Genomic DNA, 26350 nt, shown 5'->3' with positions numbered 1-26350 from the left:
CCCCTGACCCCCTCTGGACCACAGGCCCTGCAAGCCTCAAAGGAACCCGTATCCTTCCCTCCCACTCCCAGCACGCGTGCCCTCTTGTGGCTGTTTGGAGGAGCTGAGCCCAGACGGATCTTGAGAAGAATGAACTTGGTCTCTGACCCTTTGTTGTTGTTGTTGTTGTTGTTTGTTTGTTTCTTTTTGGGCCACACCCAGTGACACTCAGGGGTTACTCCTGGCTCTGCGCTCAGAAATCGCTCCTGGCTTGGGGGACCATATGAAACAATGGGGATTCGAACCGTGGTCCATCCTAGATCAGCCGCGTGCAAGGCAAACACCCTACCACTTGTGCCACCACTCCGGCCCCAAGGTCTCTGACCCTTATCCTCCTCCAGTTCTCCCTGGGCTGACGATGCTGACATCCCCAACCCACTCACACACCCGATTTCGGAGAAAGAGCCGGAGGAGAAGCTGCTCAGCAGCGCCTGTGGCATCCATAACGAAAAAGAACATCTTGTCACTAGTTGCACTCAGCAGCCTGCACCGAGGGCCAGGGGGAGCCCCAGGCTGTTGGGACCGCCCCCTGGGGCTACATTTAAGTGGAATCAAGAGTCTTTAAGTCTGAGGTCATTGTGTTTACAAACTCCACATCTGGACTAGGCTCGGAGTCTTCTTCGGGGTGATGCGCAGCCACCAACAGCTGGTACGTAGCTGTGCCGAATGTGGCCCCAACCATGGGCGCCACCACAGGTATCCACCACCAGTTGTTACCGGCGCTGAAAGATAAGAACGAGAGGGAGTTGGGTTATCAGAGTGATACCCCTAACTTTCTCTCCCTTCCCAAAAATCCAGGGCATGCCTTAAAAGTAGGGGCGGAGGGCTGGGCGGTGGCGCTAAAGGTAAGGTGCCTGCCTTGCCTGCGCTAGCCTTGGACGGACCGCGGTTCGATCCCCCGGTGTCCCATATGGTCCCCCAAGCCAGGAGCTACTTCTGAGCACATAGCCAGGAGTAACCCCTGAGCATTACGGGGTGTGGCCCAAAAATTAAAAAAAAAAAAGTAGGGGCGGAGAGATAGCATGGAGGTAGGGCATTTGCCTTGCATGCAAAAGGACAGTGGTTCAAATCCCAGCATCCCATATGGTCCCCTGAGCCTGCCAGAAGTGATTTCTGAGTGAAGAGCCAGGAGTAACCCCTGAGAGCTGCCAGGTGTGAGCCACCCCCCCTAAAAAAAAGCCTCTGTGCCTTCTCCCTAGCCTGGGGAGTACTGGGATGCTTAGCAGGCCCCCATCCATCCCTCTCTTTTTCCCCTTGATTCCAGGCTTTCCCTGGGCGCCGGTCCAGGTGGGCTCTATAGGGGTCATCAGGCTTTCCCCCTACCTCTCCCTACAGTAATGGGAATGCGCTTTGGGAGGAGGGCAGGCCGTTCTAGCACTGATTTATGTTGGGACAGTCACTGGAAATTTTTCTCCTTGGTCTCCTATTGATAGTATTGTATGCATATAGTTTATATATGCATAATATCCATCTTGTATTGGGACCTTGATACTGCCCTACAAAGCTCATTTCTAATCTTTTTTTTTTTTTTTTTTGGTTTTTGGGTCACACCCGGCAGCACTCAGGGGTTACTCCTGGCTCTATGCTCAGAAATTGCTCCCGGCAGGCTCGGGGGACCATATGGGATGCCGGGATTCGAACCACCATCCTTCTGCATCTAAGGCAAACGCCTTACCGCTGTGCTATCTCTCCGGCCCCTCATTTCTAATCTTTTACTGCCTCAGTCCCAACCCTTATTTCCCCCCATCTTCCCATGTAGGTGCAGCTCATGACATGAAGCTCACCACATAGAGTGATGAGTGCAGTTAGAGAAATAACTACACTGAAAACTATCATAACAATGTGAATGAGGGGCCGGAGAGATAGCATGGAGGTAAGGCGTTTGCCTTTCATGCAGGAGGTCATCGGTTCGAATCCCGGCGCCCCATATGGTCCCCTGTGCCTGCCAGGAGCAATTTCTGAGCCTGGAGCCAGGAATAACCCCTGAGCACTGCCAGGTGTGACCCAAAAACCAAAAAAAAAACAAAAAAACAATGTGAATGAATTAGGGAAATAGAACGTCTGTCTTGAGTACAGGTGTGGCTGGGGTGGGGAGGAGGAAGATCTGGGAAATTGGTGGTGGGAATCTTGCACTGGTGAAGGGGTGTGTTCTTTTCATGACTGTTATCATACAAGTACAATCATATTTGTAATCATGGTGTCTAAATAAAGATAATTTTAAAAAAAGCCTCTGTGATGCAAGACCCTGGCAAGAAGAGTGTATCTTGGCACTAAGGCATAGTGCTAAGAGGAGACCCCTCCCCCAAAATAAAAACCACACCCAGGTAAAGCTCAGTCCAGCTTCTTGCCTTAGGGGGATTGTCTAAAATTTATAGACCCTCTCGGAGGGTCGGGCATTTGCCTTGCTGGGGCCAACCTGGGTTCAATCCCCAGCATCCCATTTGGTCCTCTCAGCATCACTAAGAGTAATTCCTGAATGCAGAGCCAGTAGTAACCCCTGTGGCCCCCAAATAAATAAGTAGACCCATTTTACAGATGAGGTTACTAGGTGTAAAGCAGTGCTGAAGACAGAACCTGTGGGCTCAACACGAATAGGCAGGTGGAGGTGAGGTAGCGAGAGAATAAAAGAAGGAGAAACTAGGGTCGGGGAAGAAGCTGAGGATAGAATGAATTCTTTAGCAGAGAAAGGGGTGTACAGGGTGTTCTCACCTGAAGACCTCAGAGCCCCAACCAGCCACATAGGTGAACAGTCGAGGACCCAGATCCCTGGCTGGGTTCAGTGGGTACCCACAGTTGACCCCCATGGAGAGTCCAATGGCCAGGATCAGCAGCCCCACGACCACAGGCTCCAGACCAGCAGGCACCCCCTTGTTTCGTGTGTCCAAGATGGCCAAGATGCCCACAATCAGCATCCAGGTGCCCAGGACCTTGCAGGTGACAAAGCAGACAGTTCCAGGCCTCACCTACTTCTCTCCTCCCCCAGACCGTCCAGGTCAACCCACCCCACCCCTGACCTTTCACACACAAGCAAACATAGACGGGGCCCTCCATCTACTCAAAGCCAGGGCAACAATCTGGGGTCCCAGGAAAGGAAGCAAAGCCGAGTCTTGCCACTTCACCCTACCCCCACGCCTACCTGATCCAGGAAACCGTTGCTGGGAGACAGGTAAGGGGCCGGATAGGTAGCAAAAATTGAAGCTGTCTCCTTGGGACCCGTAACTGTCAGGTTGCCGCCAGTATAGTTCTGTAGAGCATCTGTGGGGAGAGCCTCATGTAGCCCAATCAAGACCCTGTCCAGCCTAACCCTCCCCTACATGGGGGACCCCAACCTTACTCCCTCTCACCATAGTAGAGCACATAGGTGGCTCCAGAGGCACAGAAAGCTGACAGCAGTTGCACAAAGCAGTAAATGGGGAACTTGGCCCAGGGAAGGCGCCCCAGGAGGCACATGGCCAATGAGAAGGCTGGATTCAGGTGAGCGCCTTTGGGAACCAAGAAAAAGAAAAGTACCACTCATTTAAGGGTGACACCAGGGCCCACCGCTTCTCTTGCCCCCACTGTCACATATGGTCAGGCCTCTGTTCCTAGAATTCCTTGTCACCATCACACAGCAGAGCCTAGGCTCGAACCCAGACTGTCTGCCCTTCCACTACTCACACCGAGGTGTCTGGGGAGGAATAGGAAAGGGCCTGAGCAGAGTGCTTGGGGGGGGGAGGGCACTTGAAAATAGCAATTGCCTTTGTTTATTCTTTTTTGGGGGGTGGGGGTCACACCCGACCCATATGGTATGCCAGGATTCAAACCACCATTGGTCCTGGGTTGGCCGCTTGCAAGGCAAATGCCCCTCTTTTTCTTTTCTTTCCTTTTTCTTTCTTTTTTTTTTTTTTTTTTTTGGATTTTGGGTCAGCCTGACAGCTCTCAGGGGTTACTCCTGGCTCTGTGCTCAAAAATCGCTCTGGCGGGGCCAGAGAGATACCATGGAGGTAAGGTGTTTGCCTTGCATGCAGAAGGACAGTGGTTTGAATCCTGGCATCCCATATGGTCCCCCGAGCCTGCCAGGAGCGATTTTTGAGCGTAGAGCCAGGAGTGGCCACTGAGCATTGCCAGGTGTGACCCAAAAACAAAAAACAAGGGCCGAAGAGGTGGCGCTAGAGGTAAGGTGTCTGCCTTGCAAGTGCTAGCGTAGGACGGACCGCAGTTCAATCCCCCAGCGTCCCATAAGGTCCCCCCAAGCCAGGAGAGATTTCTGAGTGCATAACCAGGAGTAACCCCTGAGCGTCAAACGAGTATGGCCCCAAAAAAAAAACCAAACAAACAAACAAAAAAAAAAAAAAACAAAAAAAAAAGAAATCGTTCTGGCAATCTCGGGGGACCATAGGGGATGCCGGGAATTGAATTGGGAATAGGATTGGCCGCATGCAAGGCAAACGCCCTGCCACTGAGCTATTGCTCAGGCCGCTCTTTTTTGGTTTGTTTTTATTTTCTTTTGTTTTGGGCCACACCCTGTGATGCTCCTGGCTATGCGCTCAGAAATCGCTCCTGGAGTGGGGGTCCATATGGCGCTGGGGGATAGAACCACGGTCTGTCCTAGGTCAGACCATGAAAGGCAAAGGCCTTACTGCTTGTACCACCACTCTGGCCCCTTTTTCTTTGAAAGGGCAGGGCTTTTGGTTTTAGAGCCATATCTTGCAGTGCTTAGGACTGACTCATAGCAGTATTCAGGGACTCTACACAGGGCTGGCCATTGAGCTCCGATCAGCCACTTGCAAGACAAGCACTTTAATCTTTTTCCTTTGAATTTGGGGCCACATCTAGCCTTGCTCAGAGGCAACTCCCAGCTCTGTGCTGGGGTGAGGCTGAGACTCAGTTCTAGCACTCCAGCCCAGGGTGTGCTCTCTCAGGCCTCAACATTTGCCTTTGACACCTGACTCTTGCTCTCTGTCAAAGCAAGTGGAAAATTCATGGAATCAGACGGGATAGAGAGATATAGAAAGAGGAGGGGCTGGATTGGGCCAAAGTACAGTCCGGACCAGTCCAAGATGTGTTGGAGCTCCAAGAGATTAAACTCCATGAGTCACCCGGGTTCTACCTTCTCCCCATCACCACACTCCAGAACTCCCACCTGCCCGCACCTCCCCTGCAGCTCACTGCTCCCCACCACCTCACCTGAAACGTTGCCACCCACATAGATGGCGATCACCACAGCCAGGGAGCCAGCCAGAAACATGGTGAAAAAGTTGCCTTTGGTTTCTTCACTGGTGACGGCCTGAGCCACCGCCCCCTGTGTGATGAGCTGGTGAAGAGAAGGATAGTAAAGGATAGTGTGAGTCTGCTGGACCCAAAGACCTAGAGGGCAGCCAGGAGAGGTAAATGAATGTGAGAGATAAGCAAAGAAGGGAGAAACCGGGGAGATAGGAAAGAAGAAGAGTAAAGAAGAAAGAAGTTGGAGAAAGGTAGGGAAGGTGCTTTTCTTTTTGGGTCGCACCTGGCAGCGCTCAGGGGTCACTCCTGGCTCTACACTCAGAAATCACCCCTGACAGGCATGGGGGACCATATGGGATGCCGGGATTTGAACCACTGTCCTTCTGGATGCAAGGCAAACGCCTTACCTCCATGCTATCTCTTCAACCCCCCCCTTTTTTTTTTTTGGCAGTGGTGCACACCCAGCGGTGCTCAGGGGTTACTCCTGGCTGTCTGCTCAGAAATAGCTCCTGGCAGGCACGGGGGGGGGGGGGGCATATGGGACGCCGGGATTCAAACCAACCACCTTAGGTCCTGGATCGGCTGCTTTGCAAGGCAAACACCGCTGTGCTATCTCTCCAGCCCCATCTCCTCCTTTTTTTTTTTTTTTTTTTTTTTGGTTTTTGGGTCACACCCGACAGTGCTCAGGGGTTACTCCTGGCTCTATGCTCAGAAATCGCTCCTGGCAGGCTCGGGGGACCATATGTGATGCCGGGATTCGAACCACCATCCTTCTGCGTCTAAAACAAATGCCTTACCGCTGTGCTATCTCTCCGGCCTGGAAGGTGTTTTTCTTGCATGGTCTGAACCCACATTCAATCCCTGGCACTATATATATGGAACCCTGAGCTCAGCTAGGAGTAATCCCTGAGAATAGAGATAGGAAAAAACCCTAAGCACTACTGGGTATGGCCAAAAATAATAATAAGAATTAATGGGGCCCGGAGAGATAGCACAGCGGCGTTTGCCTTGCAAGCAGCCGATCCAGGACCAAAGGTGTTTGGTTCGAATCCCGGTGTCCCAGATGGTCCCCCGTGCCTGCCAGGAGCTATTTCTGAGCAGACAGCCAGGAGTAACTTCTGAGCAATGCCGGGTGTGGCCCAAAAAACAAACAAACAAACAAAAAAAACAAAAACAAAAACAAAAAAAGAATTAGGTGGAGGAAATAATGCCAAGAACAGAGTACATGCTTGGCAGGGCTAAGATTTTCAGTACTTCAGGTGCCCAAAGCACTGCCAGGTGTCACTGTGATCAGGTATGGCCTCAAAACAACAAGAATAATATTAAGAGGGGCCAGAGAGAGAGATTGCTGTGGGTAGGGCACTTGCCTTAAACATGACCAATCCAGGTTCAACCTTGCCTTGATGGGCAAGAGCAATAGTACAGCAGATAGGGTGCTTGCCTTGCACACAGATGATCTGGGTTTGATCCCCAACATCGATATGGTCTCCCAAACCTGCCAGGATGATCCTTGAGCATAGAACCAGGAGCCAGCCCTGAACACCATAAGCCAAAAACAAACAAAAAACTTCCCTTGAATAGGACTGACCCAGCACCACATAGAGTCCTTTGAGCCCTGTCTGGAGGGATTCCCAAGCACAGACAGAGCCAGTAGTAAACCCTCCAAGTGTGGTTTCCCCAAAAAACAAAAATGAAAAGAAAAGGAAGGTAAGAGATGAAAGGGACAGAAAGGAAAATGAAGGGGCAGGGATTAGATGAAAAAACCGTGAAGAGCAGAAATGATGGACAGTTGAATAAAAGCAGGACACAGTTGGAAGAGAGGATAGCAGGACAAGGGGACACAGGGAAAGACCAGAACCTTTTGCCCCCCCCTCCCTTGACTCCTCCCCCAAATACCCTTCCTACCATGAGCACAAAGACACCCAGAAATTCTGCCAAGCACTGTCGGGCCAGGAGGTTGCGGATTCGGAGCCAGCCCTTGACTTGGGCCAGGAGCTGAGTGTAACCCATGGTAAAGACACCTTGTCCCTGATCTCACAAGCATTCAACTGCCACACAGCAAGTCCCTGCCAGGGGAAAGATAAGGAACAGACTTTAAACCACTTAGCTCAGCTCCTGCTTAGCAGCCTGAAACTGCATGTGTGAGTGCCTGAGCCACAGAGACAAAAATAACGGAGCAACGTGCTCTGGCCCTGGGACCCCATCTCCTCCCTCCATCTCTCACCCCAGCCCCCAGGAGCAGCTCCTCCTCTGAAGGTGTGTTGGGAGAGGCATCCCATGTCAGCCGCAGAGCTCTCTTGGTCTTCAGACAACCACATTGGTGTAGCAGAACTGCCTTCACACTGGGCGTATTAGGCGCAAAAATAATGAACCTTAAAGCAATTTTGCTTTTTGGGCCACACCCAGTGACGCTCAGGGGTTACTACTGGCTATGCACTTAGAAATCGCTCCTGCTTGGGGGGTCTATATGGGACACCGGGGGATCAAACCATGGTCTGTCCTAGGTTAGCATGCGCATGGTAGATGCCTTACCGCTTGCGCCACCACTCTGGCCCCTGAAGAGAGATTTTAATAAGGACACCTCACCTCAAATCTGCCCAAAAAGCAATATACAATACACGCAAACGATATTTTTTTATTGATTTGTGTTTTTTTTTGTTTTGATTTTGCCCACACCTGGCAGCGCTCAGGGGTTACTCCTGGCTCTGTGCTCAGAAATTGCTCCTGGCAGGCTTGGGAGACCATATGGGATGCCCCAATGCAAGGCAAACACCCTACCCACAGTGCTATCACTCCAGCCCCTGCTTTTTGTTCTTTTTGGTTTGGGGGCTGCACCTGGCACTGCTCAGAGCTGATTCAGGGCTCTGTACTTGGGATCACGTCTGGCAGGAATCAGAGAACACTATATAGTACAAGGGACTAAGCCAGAGTTGGCAGTGTGCAATGTAAATACCTTAAGCCCTATCCTAACCCCTGGGCCCTTACGTGCAATTTAAAAGCAGATTATATGCTCTATATAAAACAACATTTGTGGGGCCGGCGAGGTGGCGCTAGAGGTAAGGTGTCTGCCTTGCAAGCGCTAGCCAAGGAAAGGACCACGGTTCGATCCCCCGGTGTCCCATATGGTCACCCCAAGCCAGGGGCAATTTCTGAGTGCATAGCCAGGAGTAACCCCTGAGCATCTTACGGGTGTGGCCCGAAAAACCAAAAAAAAATTTTTTTTTTCCACAGATTTGATTTGTTTACTTTGTGAATAGAGAAACGAACCAAAGTGACAACTAACTTAAAATACTGAAACTCTGGGCTGAGCTATCGTACAGCTGGTAGAGTGTTTGCCTTGCATGCAGCCAATTCGGTTTCGATTCCTGGCACCCCATATGATTCCCCAAGCACCACCAGGAGTGAACTCTAAACTGAGAGCCAAAAGTAAATCCTGAGTACCACACCAAATCATTTAATTCCTGCCAAGGAGCCAGTAAAGTGCAATAACTAAGTACCACAAACTCACTCCCAGACTCACCTAGTCCTAGGAGCAACCCCTGAGGTACTGCCCTTGGAGCCCCTGGCACCACAACTAAATGTTTGATTTCAAGGTACCCAGTGTGTGTGATCGCCCAGCAAGCACCACAACCAAGTATGTGACCCATCTTCAGCTATTCTGAAATCCACACGTGCCAGTGCAATGGAAAAGGGTTAAGTGATGAGGGCCACTCCCAGCTCTGGGCTCAGGCACTTTTGGCACTTTTGGCACTGCTCAGGATGCCAGGTTTGTCTGGGAAGCAAACCCTGGGCTCTTGTAGAGGAAGCTTAGCCCTCTAGACAGCTCTCAGGAGCCAGAGAGATAGCACAGTGGTAGGGCATTTGCCTTGCATGCAGCCAATCCTGGACGGACGGTGGTTCAAATCCTGGCATCCCAGATGAACCCCCATGCCTGGCAAGAGTAATTTCTGAGTGCAGAGTCAAGAGTAACCCCTCAGCGCCACCAGATGTGACCAAAAATAAAATAAAATAAAATAAAATAAATTGGGGCCGGAGAGATAGCATGGAAGTAAGGCGTTTGCCTTGCATGCAGAAGTTCAATGGTTTGAATCCTGTCATCCTATATGGTCCCCCGAGCCTGCCAGGAGTGATTTCTGAGTGTAGAGCCAGGAGTAACCCCTGAGCGCTGCTGGGTGTGACCCAAAACCCAAAAATTAATTAATTAATTAAAATAAATAAACATATCTCAGCCCTTGATCACTGAAACAGCAACACGGAAACAAATAGGGTAAGAGATTTTAGCTATGACATAGCATAGCTGGGAAGGTGCATGCTTCCCTTGTATGTGGGTTTGATCCTCAGTACCACAGAGTTCACCTGAGCACCACCAGAAGTCAACTCTGAGCACTTCTAGATATGGAGTGTGGTCCCCAAACAAAACAAAACAAAAGGCCAAGGCTGGCGTCAATTAATGGATTCATCAATGAATAAAATCAAATGGTCAACCAGCAATTTTACCTCAACTGGCAAAATTGCTGGCTGCCAATTAGTTACAAGCCTCCCTAAGTAAAAAAAAAAAAAAAAATTTTTTTTTTTTTTGGTTTTTGGGTCATACGCAGCAGCACTCAGGGGTTACTCCTGACTCTATGCTCAGAAATCACTACACTGGCAGGCTCAGGGGACCACATGGGATGGCAGTATTCGAACCACCGTCCTTCTGAAAGCAAGGCAAACGCCCTACCTCCATGCTATCTCTCCGGCCCCTAAATTATTTATTTATTAATTTGTTTTTGGTTTGTTTTGGGTCATATCCAAGGATTCTCAGGGGTTATTCCTCACTTGTACATGGGAATCACTCATGGAGAACTGGGGAGACCATATGGGATGCCACAAGCTCCCTGCTGCTGTACTAACTCTACAGCCCAAAGTAAATTTATTTGAGAGGGGTTTGGGCCACACCCAGTGACTTTGAGGGGTTACTCCTGTCTATGCGCTCAGAAATCTTCCCTGGAGGGGCGAAGAGATGGTATGGAGGTGGGACGTTTGCCTTGCATGCAGAAGCAAGATATGCATATGGAGACCCGTATGGTCCCCCGAGCCTGCTAGGAGTGATTTCTGAGTGTAGAGCCAGAAGTAACCCCTGAGCGCTGCCAGGTGTGACCCCCCAAAACAAAACAAAACAAAACAAAACAGAAAGGTCCCCCTGATTTGGGGGACCATATGGGACACCATGGGATTGAACCGCGGTCCGTCATAGCATGCGCAAGGCAAACACCCTACTGCCTGCGCCATCGCTCTGGCCCCCTAAATAAATATTTGAATAAAAAAACTTTTGTGGGGGGAGCAGAGAGATAGTGCAGTGGTAAAGCGATTGCCTTGCAAGCAGCCGACTCAGAATCAATGATGGTTCAAATACCGGCATCCCATATGGTCCCCTGTACCTGCCAGGAGTGATTTCTGAGCAGAGAGCCAAGAGTAACCCCTGAGTGCTGCCGGGTGTGACCCAAAACCCAAAAAAAAAAAATTTAAAAAAAAAAAAAAAAAAAAAAAAAAAAACACCCAAAAAAAAAAAAAAAAGAGTAAGTTTAGGGCCCGGAGAGGTAGCACAGCAGTGTTTGCCTTGCAAGCAGCCGATCCAGGACTAAAGGTGGTTGGTTCGAATCCCGGTGTCCCATATGGTCCCCCGTGCCTGCCAAGAGCTATTTCTGAGCAGACAGCCAGGAGTGACCCCTGAGCACTGCCGGGTGTGGCCCAAAAACCAAAAAAAAAAAAAAAAAAAAAAGAGTAAAACCCAAAAAAACTCTTTTGTGGGGCTGGAGCAATAGCACAGTGGGTAGGGCATTTGCCTTGCACACAGCCAACATGGGTTCAATTTCCATCTGGTCCCCCAAACCTGCCAGAAGTGATTTCTGAGCACAAACCCAGGAATGACCCCCAAGTATTGCTGGATATGGTCCCACCAAAAAATTTAATCAAAATAGCACGGTGAAAAAAAAAAAAAAAAAGGGGGGGGGGCCGGGCGGTGGCGCTGGAGGTAAGGTGCCTGCCTTGCCTGCGCTAGCCTAGGACGGACCGCGGTTCGATCCCCCGGCGTCCCATATGGTCCCCCAAGAAGCCAGGAGCAACTTCTGAGCGCATAGCCAGGAGTAACTCCTGAGCGTCACAGGGTGTGGCCCAAAAACCAAAAAAAAAAAAAAAAAAACCAAAATAGCACGGTGGTAGGGTATTTGCCTTGCATGCGCCCAACCTTGACAGCCCCAGGTTTGATTCCTGGCATCCCATTGGTCTCCTGAGCCTGCCAGAGTGATTTCTGAGTGCAGAGCTAGGAGTAACCCCTGAGCACCACCAGGTGTGACCCCAAAATCCAAAAAAAAACAAAAAACCCTTAAATTAAAATAGAATAATTAAAATAAAATAAAAGGGTCAAAAACAAGCCAGGGCAGAAAAACGGCCTAGTGTCCACTGTGCCAGAACAACTGAACATTCTGCAAGGCCAATAAAAACTAGAAAATCCTGTTTGAAGACCTTTCCCTGCTTCTCCTTTGCGTCTTGTCCTTTTGTGATTCCTCCATTTGGCCATTTTTGCCTGCTGGCATCTTCATCATTACCTCACCCACTACTTCATCCTTAGTCTTCTTCCTCTCAATTCACACACATCCTCCCCGCCTCCATTCTCCCATGGGTGCCTTCTGGGTTTCTTTTTTGGTGTGTGTGGTTTTTTGGTCACACCCGGCAGTGCTCAGGGGTTACTCCTGGCTCCATGTTCAGAAATTGCTCCTGGCAGGCACAGAGGGGGGGGGGCGGGGGGGGGGATCATATGGGAGCCAGGATTCGAACCGATGACCTTCTGCATGAAAGGCAAACACTTTACCTCCATGCTATCTCTCCGGCCCCGCCTTCTGGGTTTCTAACCCAAACTGCAATTCTTTGGGTTTGGGTCAATACCCCTTGCCTTTTGGATGGCTTCTGAAATGTTGAGTTGCTGGACATGGTGTCGGAAGCCAAATTTGAAGCTGTCTCACCTCTATGGTGTAGGGTCCGCACCCCGGGAAGCAGGCAAGGTACCCCACAGAGCTGCTCTTGTTCTGCTGTTGCTGCCTCTGAGAAAGTCTCCTTCCTTCAGTGCATTCTCAGGCACGCCCAGAGACCATTGCCCCAGGAGACGAATCATCTCCTGGCCAGGTTTGCCTTCACTGCCTCTGCCTCCTGTGCCAAGGATTCCTTGGTAGGTGAGTGTCAGAGGCTGAAACCCTTGTAGTTCCTTGTAGTTCCTAAATGCTCTTAAATAAGGGATACTTTCTACTATTGTTGATCTTTTATTTTAATTTTTTTTTATTTTTGGGCCACACCCAGTGACGCTCAGGGTTTACTCTTGGCTATGCACTCAGAAATTGCTCCTGGCTTGGGGGACTATATGGGACACCAGGGAATTGAACTGCCATCTGTCCTAGGCTAGCACGAGCAAGGCAGATGCCTTAATGCCTTACGCCACTGCTCTGGCCCCATTTTTTGGTTTGTTTTTGCCTTTTTGTTCTTTATGACCATACCCAGCAATGTTCAGGGTTTATTCCTGGCTCTGTGTTCAGGTACCACTCCTGGTGGTGCTTGGGTAATTCTGGAGATTGAACCTGGGTTAGCCATGTGCAAGGAACGCATCCTACCTGCTGTACTATCCCTAAGGCCCAAAACCATCATTACTTTAATAAATAAATAGAATGAAAACTTCAGGGAGATACAGGGCCAGAGCGATAGCACAGAGGTAGGGCATTTGCCTTGCACATGGCTGGCCCAGGATGAACTTGGGTTCAATCCCTGGCATCCCATATGGTCCCCTGAACCAGGAGCAATTTCTGAGTGCATAACCATAAGTAATCCTGAGAGTCAGTCACTGGGTGTGGTCCAAAATCCCCCCCAAAAAAAGGAAAGAGAAAAAGGAGAGAAAGGATGAGAGAGAGAGAGAGAGAGAGAGAGAGAGAGAGAGAGAGAGAGAGAGGCTGGAGAGATAGCACAGCAGCGTTTGCCTTGCAAGCAGCCGATCCAGGACCTAAGGTGGTTTGTTCGAATCCTGGTGTCTCATATGGTCCCCGTGCCTTCCAGGAGCTATCTCTGAGCAGATAGCCAGGAGTAATCCCTGAGCACTGCCAGGCAGTGGCCCAAAAATGGATGGATGGAAGGAAAGAGGAAGGAAGGATGAAAGAAGGAAGGAAGGAAGGAAGGAAGCAAGGAAGGAAGGAAGGAAGGAATGAAGGAGGGAGGGAGGGAGGAAGGGAGGGAGGGAGGGAGGGAGGGAAGGAAGGGGGAGAGAAAGAAAGAAAGAAAGAAAGAAATAAAGAAAGAAAGAAAGAAAGAAAGAAAGAAAGAAAGAAAGAAAGGAGAGAGAGAGAAGAGAGAGAGAAAGAGAGAGAGAGAGAGAGAGAAAGAAAGAAAGAAAGAAAGAAAGAAAGAAAGAAAGAAAGAAAGAAAGAGAAAAGAAGAAGAAAGAAAGAAAGAAAGAAAGAAAGAAATAAAAGAAAGAAAGAAAGAAAGAAAGAAAGAAGAAAGAAAGAAAGAAAGAAAGAAAGAAAAGAAAGAAAGAAAGAGAAAGAAAGAGAAGAGAAAGAAAGAAAGAAAGAAACAAAGAAAAGAAAGAAAGAAAGAAAGAAAGAAAGAAAGAAAGAAAGAAAAAGAATGAAAAGAAAGAAAGAAAGAAAGAAAGAAAGAAAGAAAGAAAGAAAGAAAGAAAGAAAGAAAGAAAGATAGAAAGAAAGAAAGAAAGAAAAGAGGGGCCGGGTAGGTGGCGCTGGAGGTAAGGTGTCTGCCTTGCAAGCGCTAGCCAAGGAAGGACCGCGGTTCGATCCCCCGGCGTCCCATATGGTCCCCCCCAAGCCAGGGGCGATTTCTGAGCACATAGCCAGGAGTAACCCCTGAGCGTCAAACGGGTGTGGCCCAAAAAAAAAGGAAGGAAGGAAGGAAGGAAGGAAGGAAGGAAGGAAGGAAGGAAGGAAGGAAGGAAGGAAGGAAGGAAGGAAGAAAGAAAGGAAGGAAGGAAGAAAGAAAGAAAGGAAGAAAGAAAGAAAGCAGAGCCCGGAGAGATAGCACAGCAGCGTTTGCCTTGCAAACAGCCGATCCAAGACCAAAGGTGGTTGGTTCGAATCCCGGTGTCCCATATGGTCCCCCGTGCCTGCCAGGAGCTATTTCTGAGCAGACAGCCAGGAGTAACCCCTGAGCAACGCCGGGTGTGGCCCAAAAACCAAAAACCAAAAAAAAAAAAAAAAAAAAGCAAAAGAAAGCAAAGGAGGAGGGCCGGGAACAATAGCACAGCAGTAGGGCATTTGCTTTGCTTGTGGCCAACTGGGACAGACTCAGGTTCAATTCCTGGCATTCCATATGGTTTCCCGTGCCTGCCAGGAGCAATTTTTTTTCTTTTTTTGGGAGGGGGGCGCAGGTCACACCTGTTTGATGCTCAGGGTTTACTCCTGGCTAAGAGCTCAGAAATTGCCCCTGGCTTGGGGGACCAATGAGACGCTGGGAGATCGAACCTTGGTCCTTCTTTGGCTAGCACTTGCAAGGCAGACACCTTACCTCTAGCGCCACCTCACTGCCCCCCCCCCCAGGAGCAATTTCTGATGCCAGGAGTAAACCCTGAGCACTGCCAGGTGTGGCCCAAAAGCCAAAAAAAAAAAAAGAAGGAAGGAAGGAAGGAAGGAAGGAAGGAAGGAAGGAAGGAAGGAAGGAAGGAAGGAAGGAAGGAAGGAAGGAAGGAAGGAAGGAAGGAAGGAAGGAAAAGAAAAGGGGGGCCGGAGAGATAGCATAGAGGTAAGGTGTTTGCCTTTCATGCAGGAGGTCATCGGTTTGAATCTGGCATCCTATATGGTCCCCCGTGCCTGCCAGGAGCAATTTCTGAGCCTGGAGCCAGGAATAACCCCTGAGCACTGCCGGGTGTGACCCAAAAACCACAAAAAAAGAAAAGGACAAGAGAGAAAGAGTAAGATTGAGAGGAAAAAAAGACAGAGAAGAGAGCAAAGAGAGGTATAAAAGTAAAGCACTTGGGGCTGGAGAGATAGCACAATTGGAAGGCATTTGGCTTGCATTCAGCCAATACAGGATCCCTGGGTCGATTCCCGGAATCCCATATGGTCCCCTAGCCTGCTAGGGGAGATTTCTGAGTGCAGAGCCAGGAGTAACCCCTGAACACTGCCGGGTGTGGCCTAAAACCCAATCAATAATTAAATAAATAAATTAAAAAAAAAGAGTAAAGCACTCAGGGACCAGAGATAGCACAGTGGTAGGGCGTTTGCCTTGCATATAGCCTATCCTGGACAGACCTGGGTTCAATCCCCAGCATCCCATATTGTCTCTTGAGCTTGCCAGGAGCGATTCCTGAGCACAGAGCCAAGAGGAACTCGTGAGCCCTGGCAGGTGTGGCCCCAAAACAAAAACAAGGGAACAAAAAAAGAGTACTGCCAACTCAGATTTAATCCCCAGCCCCCCAGGTTCTCTGAGCTCTGCCAGAAGTAAGCTCTGAGCCCAGAGCCAGGAGTAAGTTCTGTACACTGCCAGGTATTGTTAAAACAAACAAACAAACAAACAAACAACAAAAATCAAAGCACAAGGGCCAGAGTGGACTGGAGTGATAGCACAGAGGTAAAGCATTAGCTTTGGGGGCCGGGCGGTGGCGCTGGAGGTAAGGTGCCTGCCTTGCCTGCGCTAGCCTAGGACGGACCGCGGTTCGTTCGATCCCCTGGCGTCCCATATGGTCCCCCAAGCCAGGAGCAACTTCTGAGCGCATAGCCAGGTGTAACCCCTGAGCGTCACAGGGTGTGGCCCAAAAACCAAAAAAAAAAAAAAAAAAAAAAAAGCATTAGCTTTGCACACGGCCAACACAGGATGGACCCCGGTTCAATTCTCAGCATCCCATATGGTCCCCCAAGCCTGCCAGATGTGATTTCTGAGTGCAGAGCCAGGAGCACCACTGGGTTTTGGACGCCTGTGAAAGATCATTCTAGTTCCAAAGTTCCTGCAGAGAATCAGCTTCAGTAACATCTTCCTCATGACCACCTGAGCACCACTGGGTGTGGCCCAAAAACAAACAAACAAAAAGTGTTGTTAGTCTTACAAATATTTTCAGTTACTTGAAACTTTAGATTTGAAGTTGAACTTTGGAACTTTTTCTCAGTTAAGTCAAAGGATGGACATGCCTAGATGTGATTGTCCACTCACTTCCACATAAAAGAACATACTGTGGAGAGAGAGCATGGAGATAGGGCATTTGCCTTGCATGCAGGACAGTGGTTCAAATCCCAGCATCCCGTATAGTCCCCAGAGGCTGCCAGGAGTGATTTCTGAGCAAAGAGCCAGGTGTAACCCTGAGTGCTGCCCGGGTATAACCCAAAAACCAAAAACCAAAAACCAAAACCAAAACAAAAAAGAACATACTGGGAGCCAGAGGGATAGCACAGAGCGGAGGTCTTGCAACTTGCATATGGCCATCCCAATCCCAGGCACCCCAAGTGGTCCCCAGAGCCTGCCAGGAGGGATTCCTAAGTGCAGAGCAACTACTTTGACTCCAATGACTGAGAAACTTCATGTCAGAGTCTAAGGCCGAGTGATGTGGCTCAGTGGTAGAATGTGAGGCTCGATCCCCGTAGCTCAGTGCACTCCCTCTCAGTCAGCAAGCAGCTGTTTTGGACACCTGTGAAAAAGATCATTCTAGTTCTGTAGTTCCCGCAGAGAGTCCGTCTCAGTAACATCTTCCTCTCCACCTCTCCCTTGACTACCTCTGACCTCCTCCCATACATCCAGCTCTTCTCCTGGGAGCCTCACACACTTCAACTCCTTGTTCAGGTGTCTCTTCATTTCAAGCTTTTCCTTTATTAGTAGTATTAGTATTACTATTATTGTCATCATCATCATCATAACCGTCTCCTCCCTCCTCCTCCTTTGTTTTCCAGGCCACATCCAGAGGCCTCACACATTCCAATAAACCTTGTTCAGGTGTCTCTTTTTTGTTTGTTTGTTTTTGGATCACACAGTGGCGCTCAGAGGTTACTCCTGGCTCTACATTCAGAAATAGCTCCTGGTGGGCTCAGGGGACAATATGGGGTGCTGGGAATTGAACCACCATCTGTCCTGAATTGGCTGATTGCAAGCCAAATGCCTTACCACTGTGTTGTCTCTCCGGCCCCGCAGGTGTCTCTTTATTTGTCTTTTCCGTTATTATTCTTATCTTCTGCTTCTTTTTCTGCAGGTGATAATATCTGGGTCGAGCTTGTGCAAGGCAAATGCCCTATCCACTGTGTTATCTCTCCAGCCTCCTGTTTTTTTTTTCTTCTAATTCCATGGCTGAGGATCATCACCATGACAATATGTCAGAATCCATGTGTGTTGCTATCTCTGATGATTCCAATAGCTCCAGAGAAGGCAAGTTCTTCATTCCAGCTGGATGTTTGAGCCTGGGATCAGATGTTAACAATAGAAAGGTCAACATCATGGGGCCAGAGAGATAGCATGGAGGTAAGGCATTTGCCTTGCCTGCAGAAGATCGGTGGTTTGAATCCCGGCATCCATATGGTCAGTCCCCCAAGCCTGCCAGGAGCGATTTCTGAGTGTGGAGCCAGAATTAACCCCTAAGCACTGCCGGGTGTGACCCAAAAGCAAAAACAAAAATGAAAAAAAAAAAAAACAAAAAGAAAGATCAACTTTGGAGCCAGAGCGGTGGTGCATCGGTAGGACATGTTTGCTTTGTATGCAGCTGACCTAGGACGGATCGCAGTTCTATTTTGTGGCAGGAATAGCCAGGAGTAGCCCCTGAGCATTACTGGGTGTGACCCAACCCCCTCCCCAAAGAAAGAAAGATTAATGTCCCGCACTTTTTTGGGTCACAGTGGGTGGTGCTCAGTGGTTACTCTTGGTTCTGCACTCAGAAATCGTTCCTGGCAGGCTCCAGGGAATCGAACCAGGGTCTGTCCTGTGTTGGCCACATGCAAGGCAAATGCCCTACAGCTGTGCTATCAATCCAACCCCAAAGTCCTGCATTTTGGAAAAGGTGCAGTCAGCACTGCATTTAGCTTGGTCACTGCAGCTCTACCCTGTGTGCTTTTTTGATTTTGTTTTGGGGCCACACCTGGCAAGGCTCAGGGTTATTCCTGGCTTTGCTGCCAGGAATTACTCTTGGTGGTGTTAGGGGACTATACGGGATGTCGTGATTGAAACTGGATTGGGTTGATGTGTGCAAGGCAAACAGCTGTGTAATATCTCTTTGGCCCCCTCAAGTGCCTGCTTGGGTCAAGTCATTCTACTTCCCTGGACAATTCCCAGTAGAAACCATGGAGTTCAGGGGATGGAACCTACAGCTCCCACCTGAAAAGCCTGTGCTATCTTTTCTTTTTTTTCTCTTGGGCTTGGCCATATAATGTTTCAACACCAATCCATTCACCAATGTTCACTTTCTTCCATTAATGACTTCTATTTGCTTTCCTCTCACCAGTCTGCTTTTATAGAGATGCCTTTGGGAGGGAGGGTTTGGGTTTGGGGCCACGCCCTGGATTTAAGCTCAGAAATTGCTCCTGGTAGGGCTGGAGAGATAGTATGAAGACAAGGCATTTGCCTTGCATGCAGAAGGACGGTGGTTTGAATTTGGCATCCCATGTGGTCCCCTGAGCCTGCCAGGAGCGATTTCTGAGCATAGAACCAGAAGTAACCCCTGAGCACTGCCGGGTGTGACCCAAAAACCAAAAACCAAAATAAATAAATAAATAAATAAATAAAATAAAATCGCTCCTGGCAGGCTCGGAGGGCCATATGGAATGCTGGAGATGGAACCCAGGTTCGTCCTGGGTTGGCCGCATGCAAGACAAATGGCCTCCCTACCCTCTATGCTATTGCTATTGCTATTGCTGCAGCCCCTACAGAGATGCTTTTTAAAAATGTAAACCTTTAAAAATATGTAAACCTTTGCACCATGGTTTACAGCACTGTGCTTATAGAGCTTCATACATAACACTTTACCACCTTTCAGCATTCCCTCCTCCTCCTGGTTACACACTTCCTTCACCAGAGATGTTACCCCCTTCCTGTCCTATACTCCAGCCCCTCAGGCAACATGTTTCCTACAGAACACCAGTTTTTTTTTTCTTTTCTTTTTTTTTTTTTTTTTTTGGTTTTTCGGCCACACCCATTTGATGCTCAGGGGTTACTCCTAGCTAAGCACTCAGAAATTGCCCCTGGCTTGGGGGGACCATATGGGACACCTGGGGATCGAACCGTGGTCCTTCCTTGGCTAGCGCTTGCAAGGCAGACACCTTACTTCTAGCGCCACCTCACCGGCCCCCAGAACACCAGTTTTTATATTCTTCGCTTCCATTGTCTTTGGGCAGTCATTATGCCATCTTTGTTTCTTTATATCCCACATGAGAGTGATCATTCTGTGTGGTTATCTCCCTCTCTAACTTCTTTTCCATATTTTTTTGGTTTTTGGTGCCACACCCAGTGGTGCTGAGGGGTTACTCCTGACTCTGCACTCAGAAATCGCTCCTGGCATGGGGGGGGGTCATATAGGATGCTGGGAATTGAACCTGTGTCTATCCGAGGCTGGCTGCATGCAAGGCAAACATCCTATTGCTGTGCTATGGCTCCAGCCCCCACTGACTAATTTCACTTACCATGAAACTCTCCAGGTTTCGTCATGATGCAGCAAATTGCAAGACAACTTTTCTTATGTCTCTGGCCCTTTGATCTTTGCCATCTCTGGAAATACTTCTGGAAGATTTTCTCTCTCTCTCTCTTTTTTTTTTTTTTTTTTTTTTGGTTTTTGGGCCACACCCGGCACTGCTTAGGGGTTACTCCTGGCTGTCTGCTCAGAAATAGCTCCTGGCAGGCACGGGGGACCATATGGGACACCGGGATTCGAACCAACCACCTTTGGTCCTGGAGCGGCTGCTTGCAAGGCAAACGCAGCTGTGCTATCTCTCCGGGCCCATCTCTCTCTTTTTTTTTTTTTTACACCCTACAGATGCGCCACCGCTCTGACCCCTTTTGTTTTTCTTTTTTTTTTAAAATAATTATCTTTATTTAAACACCGTGACTACAAATATGATTATAGTTGTATGATTACAGTCATGTAAAGAACACCCCCATTCACCAGTGCAACATTCCCACCACCAATTTCCCAGATCTCCCTCCTCCCCACCCCCCACACCTGTACTCGAGACAGGCTTTCTATTCCCTCATTCATTCACATTGTTATGATAGTTTTCAGTGTAGTCATCTCTCCAACTGCACTCATCACTCTATGTGATGAGCTTCATGTCATGAGCTGCACCTACCAGCCCTCATCTCTCATCTCTGAGATACCGTTATAAATGTCTTTTTTTTTTTTTTTGGTTTTTGGGCCACACCCGTTTGACACTCAGGGGTTACTCCTGGCTATGCGCTCAGAAATTGCCCCTGGCTTGGGGGGACCATATGGGATGCCAGGGGATTGAACCGCGGTCCGTCCTACGCTAGCACTTGCAAGGCAGACACCTTACCTCTAGCGCCACCTTCCCGGCCCCTCATTTTTCTTAAAACCCATAGATGAGTGAAACCATTCTGCATCTTTCTCTCTCCCTCTGACTTACTTCACTCAGCATAATAGATTCCATATACATCCATGTATAGGAAAATTTCATGACTTCATCTCTCCTGACGGCTGCATAGTATTCCATTGTGTATATGTACCACAGTTTCTTTAGCCATTCCTCTGTTGAAGGGCATCTTGGTTGTTTCCAGAGTCTGGCTATTGTAAATAGCGCTGCAATGAATATAGGTGTGAGGAAGGGATTTTTGTATTGTATTTTTGTGTTCCTAGGGTATATTCCTAGGAGTAGTATAGCTGGATTGTATGGAAGCTCAATTTCCAGTTTGTGAAGGAATCTTCATATCGCTTTCCATAAAGGTTGTACTAGACGGCATTCCCACCAGCAGTGAAAAAGAGTTCCTTTCTCTCCACATCCCCGCCAGCACTGTTTGTTTTCCTTTTTTGTGATGTGTGCCAATCTCAGTGGCATGAGGTGGTACCTCATAGTAGTTTTGATTTGCATCTCCCTGACGATTAGTGATGTTGAGCATCTTTTCATGTGCCTTTTGGCCATTTGCCTTTCTTCTTTTTCAAAGTGTCTGTTCATTTCTTCTCCCCATTTTTTTTTTTTTTTTTTTGGTTTTTGGGCCACACCCGGCGTTGCTCAGGGGTTACTCCTGGCTGTCTGCTCAGAAATAGCTCCTGGCAGGCACGGGGGACCATATGGGACACCGGGATTCGAACCAACCACCTTTGGTCCTTGGATCGGCTGCTTGCAAGGCAAACGCCGCTGTACTATCTCTCCGGGCCCCTTCTCCCCATTTTTTGATGGAGTTAGTTGTTTTTTTCTTGTATATTGGTTTTCTTGTATATTGGATATTAGTCCTTTATCTGATGAGTATTGGGTGAATAATTTCTCCCACTCAGTGGGTGGCCTTTGTATTCTGGGCACTATTTCCTTTGAGATGCAGAAGCTTCTCAGCTTAATATAGTCCCATTTGTTTATCTCTGCTTCCACTTGTTTGGAAAGTGCTGTCTCTTTCTTAAAGATGCCTTTAGTCTCAATGTCCTGGAGTGTTTCACCTACATGTTGTTTTATATACCTTATAGTTTCAGATCTGATATCAAGGTCTTTAATCCATTTGGATTTTACCTTTGTACATGGTGTTAGCTGGGGGTCTGAGTTCGCTTTTTTGCAAGTGGCTAACCAGTTGTGCCAACACCACTTGTTGAATAGGCTTTCCTTGCTCCATTTAGGATTTCTTGCTTCTTTATCAAAAATTAGGTGATTGAGGTAAGGTGCCTGCCTTGCCTGCGCTAGCCTCGGACGGACCGCGGTTCGATCCCCAGGCGTCCCATATGGTCTCCCAAGCCAGGAGCGACTTCTGAGCGCATAGCCAGGAGTAACCCCTGAGCGTTACCGGGTGTGGCCCAAAAACCAAAAAAAAAAAAAAAAAAAAAAAAATTAGGTGATTGTATGTCTGAGGAACCTTCTCTGAGTACTCAAGCCTATTCCACTGATCTGAGGGTCTGTCTTTATTCCAATACCATGCTGTTTTTATAACTATTGCTTTGTAATACAGCTTAAAATTGGGGAAAGTAATGCCTCCCATATTCCTTTTCCCAAGGAGTGCTTTAGCTATTCGAGGTTGTTTGTTGTTCCAAATGAATTTCAGAAGTGTTTGATCCACTTCTTTGAAGAATGTCATGGGTATCTTTAGAGATTTTCTCTTTAGGTAGGAAAGTTTTAGTTTATTTTGTGGGGAGGGTTGGTTGGGGGCCATACCCTGTGGTACTCAGGCGTTACTCCTGGTTCTGTACTCAAAAATCACTCCTGGCAGACTTTGGGGACCATATGGAACGCCAGGGATTGAACCCAGGTCAGTTGCATAGACGGCACAAATCCTACCCGCTGTACTATCACTCTGGCCTTTTTTTTTTTTTTTTAAATAGTTGATCTGTTGTGGCTGGAGCAATAGTACAGTGACTAAGCCTTTTGCCTTAAACAGCCAACTCAAGTTCAATACTTGGCACCGAATATGGTCTCCTTGGCCCTGCTAGGAGTAAGCCCTGAGCACAAATGTGTTCCAAAAACAAAACAAAACAAAACAAAACAAACAAATAGAAGGGCCAGAGAAATAGCACTGTGGTAGGGCATTTGTCTTGCATATAGTCAATTTGGGAGGGACCCAGGTTCAATTTCCGGCATCCCATGTGATCCCCTGTGCCTGCCAGGAGCGATTTCTGAGTGCTGAGCCAGGAGTAACCCCTGAGACCCGAAAACCAAAACCTCCCCCCTCGCTGCCAAAAAAAAATCACAAACCCCAGAAATGCTTTCTATCTTTCTCCTTTTTGGACATTTTTCTTAACTTAGTTCATAGGTGACTTATCCCGTTTTGTTTTGCCTTTTGGGGGCCTCTAAAACACTCAAGAGGACCTGGGGCCATTCCAGATAATACTTGGTCAGTGAACTCAATGAAGATATGTTGCGACTCGGGCCTGCATTGTTTGGGACCCCAGCAGTGATTGGGAGTTTCCAGGGTCACACTCAGCAGTGCTAAGGACATGCAGTGTCAAGGACTGATGAGCAGACACATGCTCCCAGGCCCCTTTATTTGAGGGATCTTCCCAAGTGCTCAGGAGATTTGGGGAGTCCTACCAGTGATTTTTTGCCAACTGGCCCGGGGATCTCCAGGACTGTGCCCTTGATGCTTGAGGGACCATTTGACGTTGAGAATCAAGACTTAGGGATTGTGGGTTGTCCTTTCTCCCAGCCCTCTTCTGAAGTGTATGTTTTTTTTTTTTTTGGTTGTTGTTTTGTTTGTTTGTTTTGGTCACAGTGCTCAGGGGTTCCTCCTGGCTCCACGTTTAGAAATCGCTCCTGGCAGGTTCGGGGGACCATATGAGATGCCGGGATTCGAACCACCATCCTTCTGCATGCAAAGCAAATGCCCTACCTCCATGCTATCTCTCCAGCCCCCCAACGTGGTTTTTTTTTTTTTTTATTCTTTCCTCTTCCCTTCATTGTTTTGTTTTTGTTTTGTTTTGTTTTGTTTGGTTTGGTTTTTGGGCCACACCCAGTGACCCTCAGGGGTTACTCCTGGCTCTGTGCTTAGAAATTGCTCCTGGATGGGGGCAGGAGAAATAGAGTGGAGGTAAGGCATTTGCCTTGCATGCAGAAGGACGGTGGTTCGAATCCCGGCATCCCATATGGTTCCCCTGAGGCTGCCAAGAGCGATTTCTGAGCATAGAGCCAGAAGTGACCCCTGAGCGCTGCCGGTGTGACCCAAAAACAAAAACAAAACGAACAAGAAATTGCTCCTGGCTTGAGGACCATGTGGGACGCAGGGGGATGGAACCGCGGTCCCTTCTCGGTTAGTGTGTGCAAGGCAGATGCCCTACTGCTTGCACCACCGCTCCTGCCCTTCCCTTCATTGGTGAGGCTGCAACACAGACATCTGGCCACAAATCTCCCGGCAAGTTGCCAGCAGAGAGAAGTAGACATGGCTGCAGTGCTTGTAGTTGTGCTTCCATGGTGCAACACAAATGCTCACTTGGCAAGGTGCTTGCACTTCTCTTTCTAGTACTCAACAGTTGAGGGGGGAGGAGAGAGACCATGTGTCACCCCCTCTGTGGTGTTTAGGCATATCTCACTGTGGCATGGCCAGAAATTAGCTGCAGCATTGGGATCACAGAAACAGAGCTCCCAGGCTCTTGTTTCATACCTGTGGCATCGTGGGGGACTTGAATTTATGACCTATTTTATGACCCGCTATTTGCTATTTATGACCTGCTATATATGACCTGCTATTCCTTATTTTTTTCTTTTATGGTTTTTGGGTCACACCCAACAGCGCTCAGAGGTTACTCTTTGCAGGCTCAGGGGACCATATGGGATGCTGGGATTCGAACCACTGACCTTCTGCATGAAAGGCAAATGCCTTACCTCCATGCTATCACTCCGGCCCTTATATTTTTTTTGGTCACACCTGCCAGCGCTCAGTTGTTACTCCTGGCTCTGTGCTCAGAAATTGCTCCTGGGGGCCAGAGAGATAGCATAGAGGTAGGGCATTTGTCTTGCATGCAGGAGGGTAGTTTGAATCCTGGCATCCCATGTGGTCCCCTGAGCCTGCCAGGAGTGATCTGAGCATAGAGCCAGGAGTAACCCCTGAGTGCTGCCAGTGTGACCCAAAAACTAAAAAAACAAACAAAAAAATTGCTCCTGGCAGGCTCGGGGGACCATATGGGGATTCGAACCACCATCTGTTCTGGATTGGCTACATGCAAGGAAAATGCCCTACTGTTCTGCTATCTCTTCAGACCCTGTCCCTTGTTTTTTTCTCATCTATTCTACATTTTATTATATTTTACATTTGGTTATTTTGGGTCACACCCAGCAGTGCTCAAAGGTTACTTTTGTCTCTGAACTCAGAAATTACTCCTGAAGGGCCAGAGTGATAGCATAGTGGGTAGGGCATTTACATTGCACATGGCTGACCCAGGACAGAACTGGGTTCGAGTCCTGGCATCCCATCTGGTCCCCCAAGCTTGTCAGGAGCAATTTCTGAGCGCAGAGCCAGGAATAACCTCTGAGTGCTGCCGGGTGAGGCCCCAAAACCAAAACCAAAACCAAAAAAAAAAAAAAAAGAGAGAGAGAGAGAGAGAGAAATTACTCCTGGCAAGCTTGGGGAGACCATATGGGATGCCAGGGATTGAACAAGCTGGCTGTGTCCTAGGCATATGCCCTACCTGCTGTATTATGGCTCCAGCCTAGCTCATTTATTTTGTTTGTTTTTGAATCACACCCAGTGACACTAAGGGGTTACTCCTGGCTATGCACTCAGAAATTGCTCCTGACTTGGGGGACCATATGTGAAGCTGGAGACTTGAACCAAGGTTCATCCTGGATCAGCCATGTGCAAGGCAAACGCCCTACCGCTGTGCTATTGCTCCAGCCCTGAGCCTAACTCAATTTTATTTATTTATTTGGTTTTTGGGCCACACTTAGCAGCGCTCAGGGGGTTACTCCTGGCTCTATGCTCAAAAATTGCTTCTGGCAGGCTCAGGGAGCCATATGGGATGCCAGGATTCGAACCACTGGCCTTATGCATGCAAGGCAAATGCCCTACCTCCATTCTATCTCCTAACTCAATTTTAATAGCAAGTAGCACTTACCAATTTGGGTTTTGGAGTACAAACCAAAATCAATACAACTGTGAGCCAACATCACTTGTGAAGTACTAAAACATGAAAGAGAAAAGCTGAAGAAAGGCTCAACAGGCTGAGGGCAGGCTTTCAAGCAGGAGGCCTGAGTTTGATCCTGGCATATGGTCCCAAGTGAGCATAGAAAGGAGAGACCCCACCCAGCAAAGAGATGGAATAGATACAGCCTATGAAATGGGAACGCTGAGAAAGCTGTGTTGGAGTTTATGAGATATGCATACACACACGTAAATAGAAGCCAGAGAACTCTCTTTCATTCTCTTTCTCCTCTCTCTCCCTCCCTCCCTCCCTCCCCCCCCCCTCTCACAAACACATGTAGAATGGAAAGGCAGAAAGCTCAGAGGGCTGAAGCCCATTACACACGCGCACGCG

At 48.5% G+C, this 26350-nt stretch overlaps 1 protein-coding gene across 1 annotated transcript; it reads right to left on the bottom strand.

The window, feature by feature from the left end:
* Positions 1 to 580: 580 nt before the first annotated feature.
* On the bottom strand, positions 581 to 7251 carry AQP10 (aquaporin 10). The gene is made up of 6 exons (XM_049782333.1): positions 7147 to 7251; positions 5206 to 5332; positions 3384 to 3521; positions 3176 to 3294; positions 2749 to 2966; positions 581 to 761 (listed from the first exon to the last, which is right to left on the bottom strand). Exons 1-6 carry the CDS (start codon positions 7249 to 7251, stop codon positions 581 to 583), a joined length of 888 nt encoding a protein of 295 aa, XP_049638290.1.
* Positions 7252 to 26350: the final 19099 nt, after the last annotated feature.

The sequence above is a fragment of the Suncus etruscus genome, chromosome 10, assembly GCF_024139225.1.
Source record: "Suncus etruscus isolate mSunEtr1 chromosome 10, mSunEtr1.pri.cur, whole genome shotgun sequence".
Classification (NCBI taxonomy): domain Eukaryota; kingdom Metazoa; phylum Chordata; class Mammalia; order Eulipotyphla; family Soricidae; genus Suncus; species Suncus etruscus.
The sequence above is the reverse complement of the archived record's forward strand: the minus strand, read 5'-3'. Positions and strand labels throughout refer to the sequence as shown.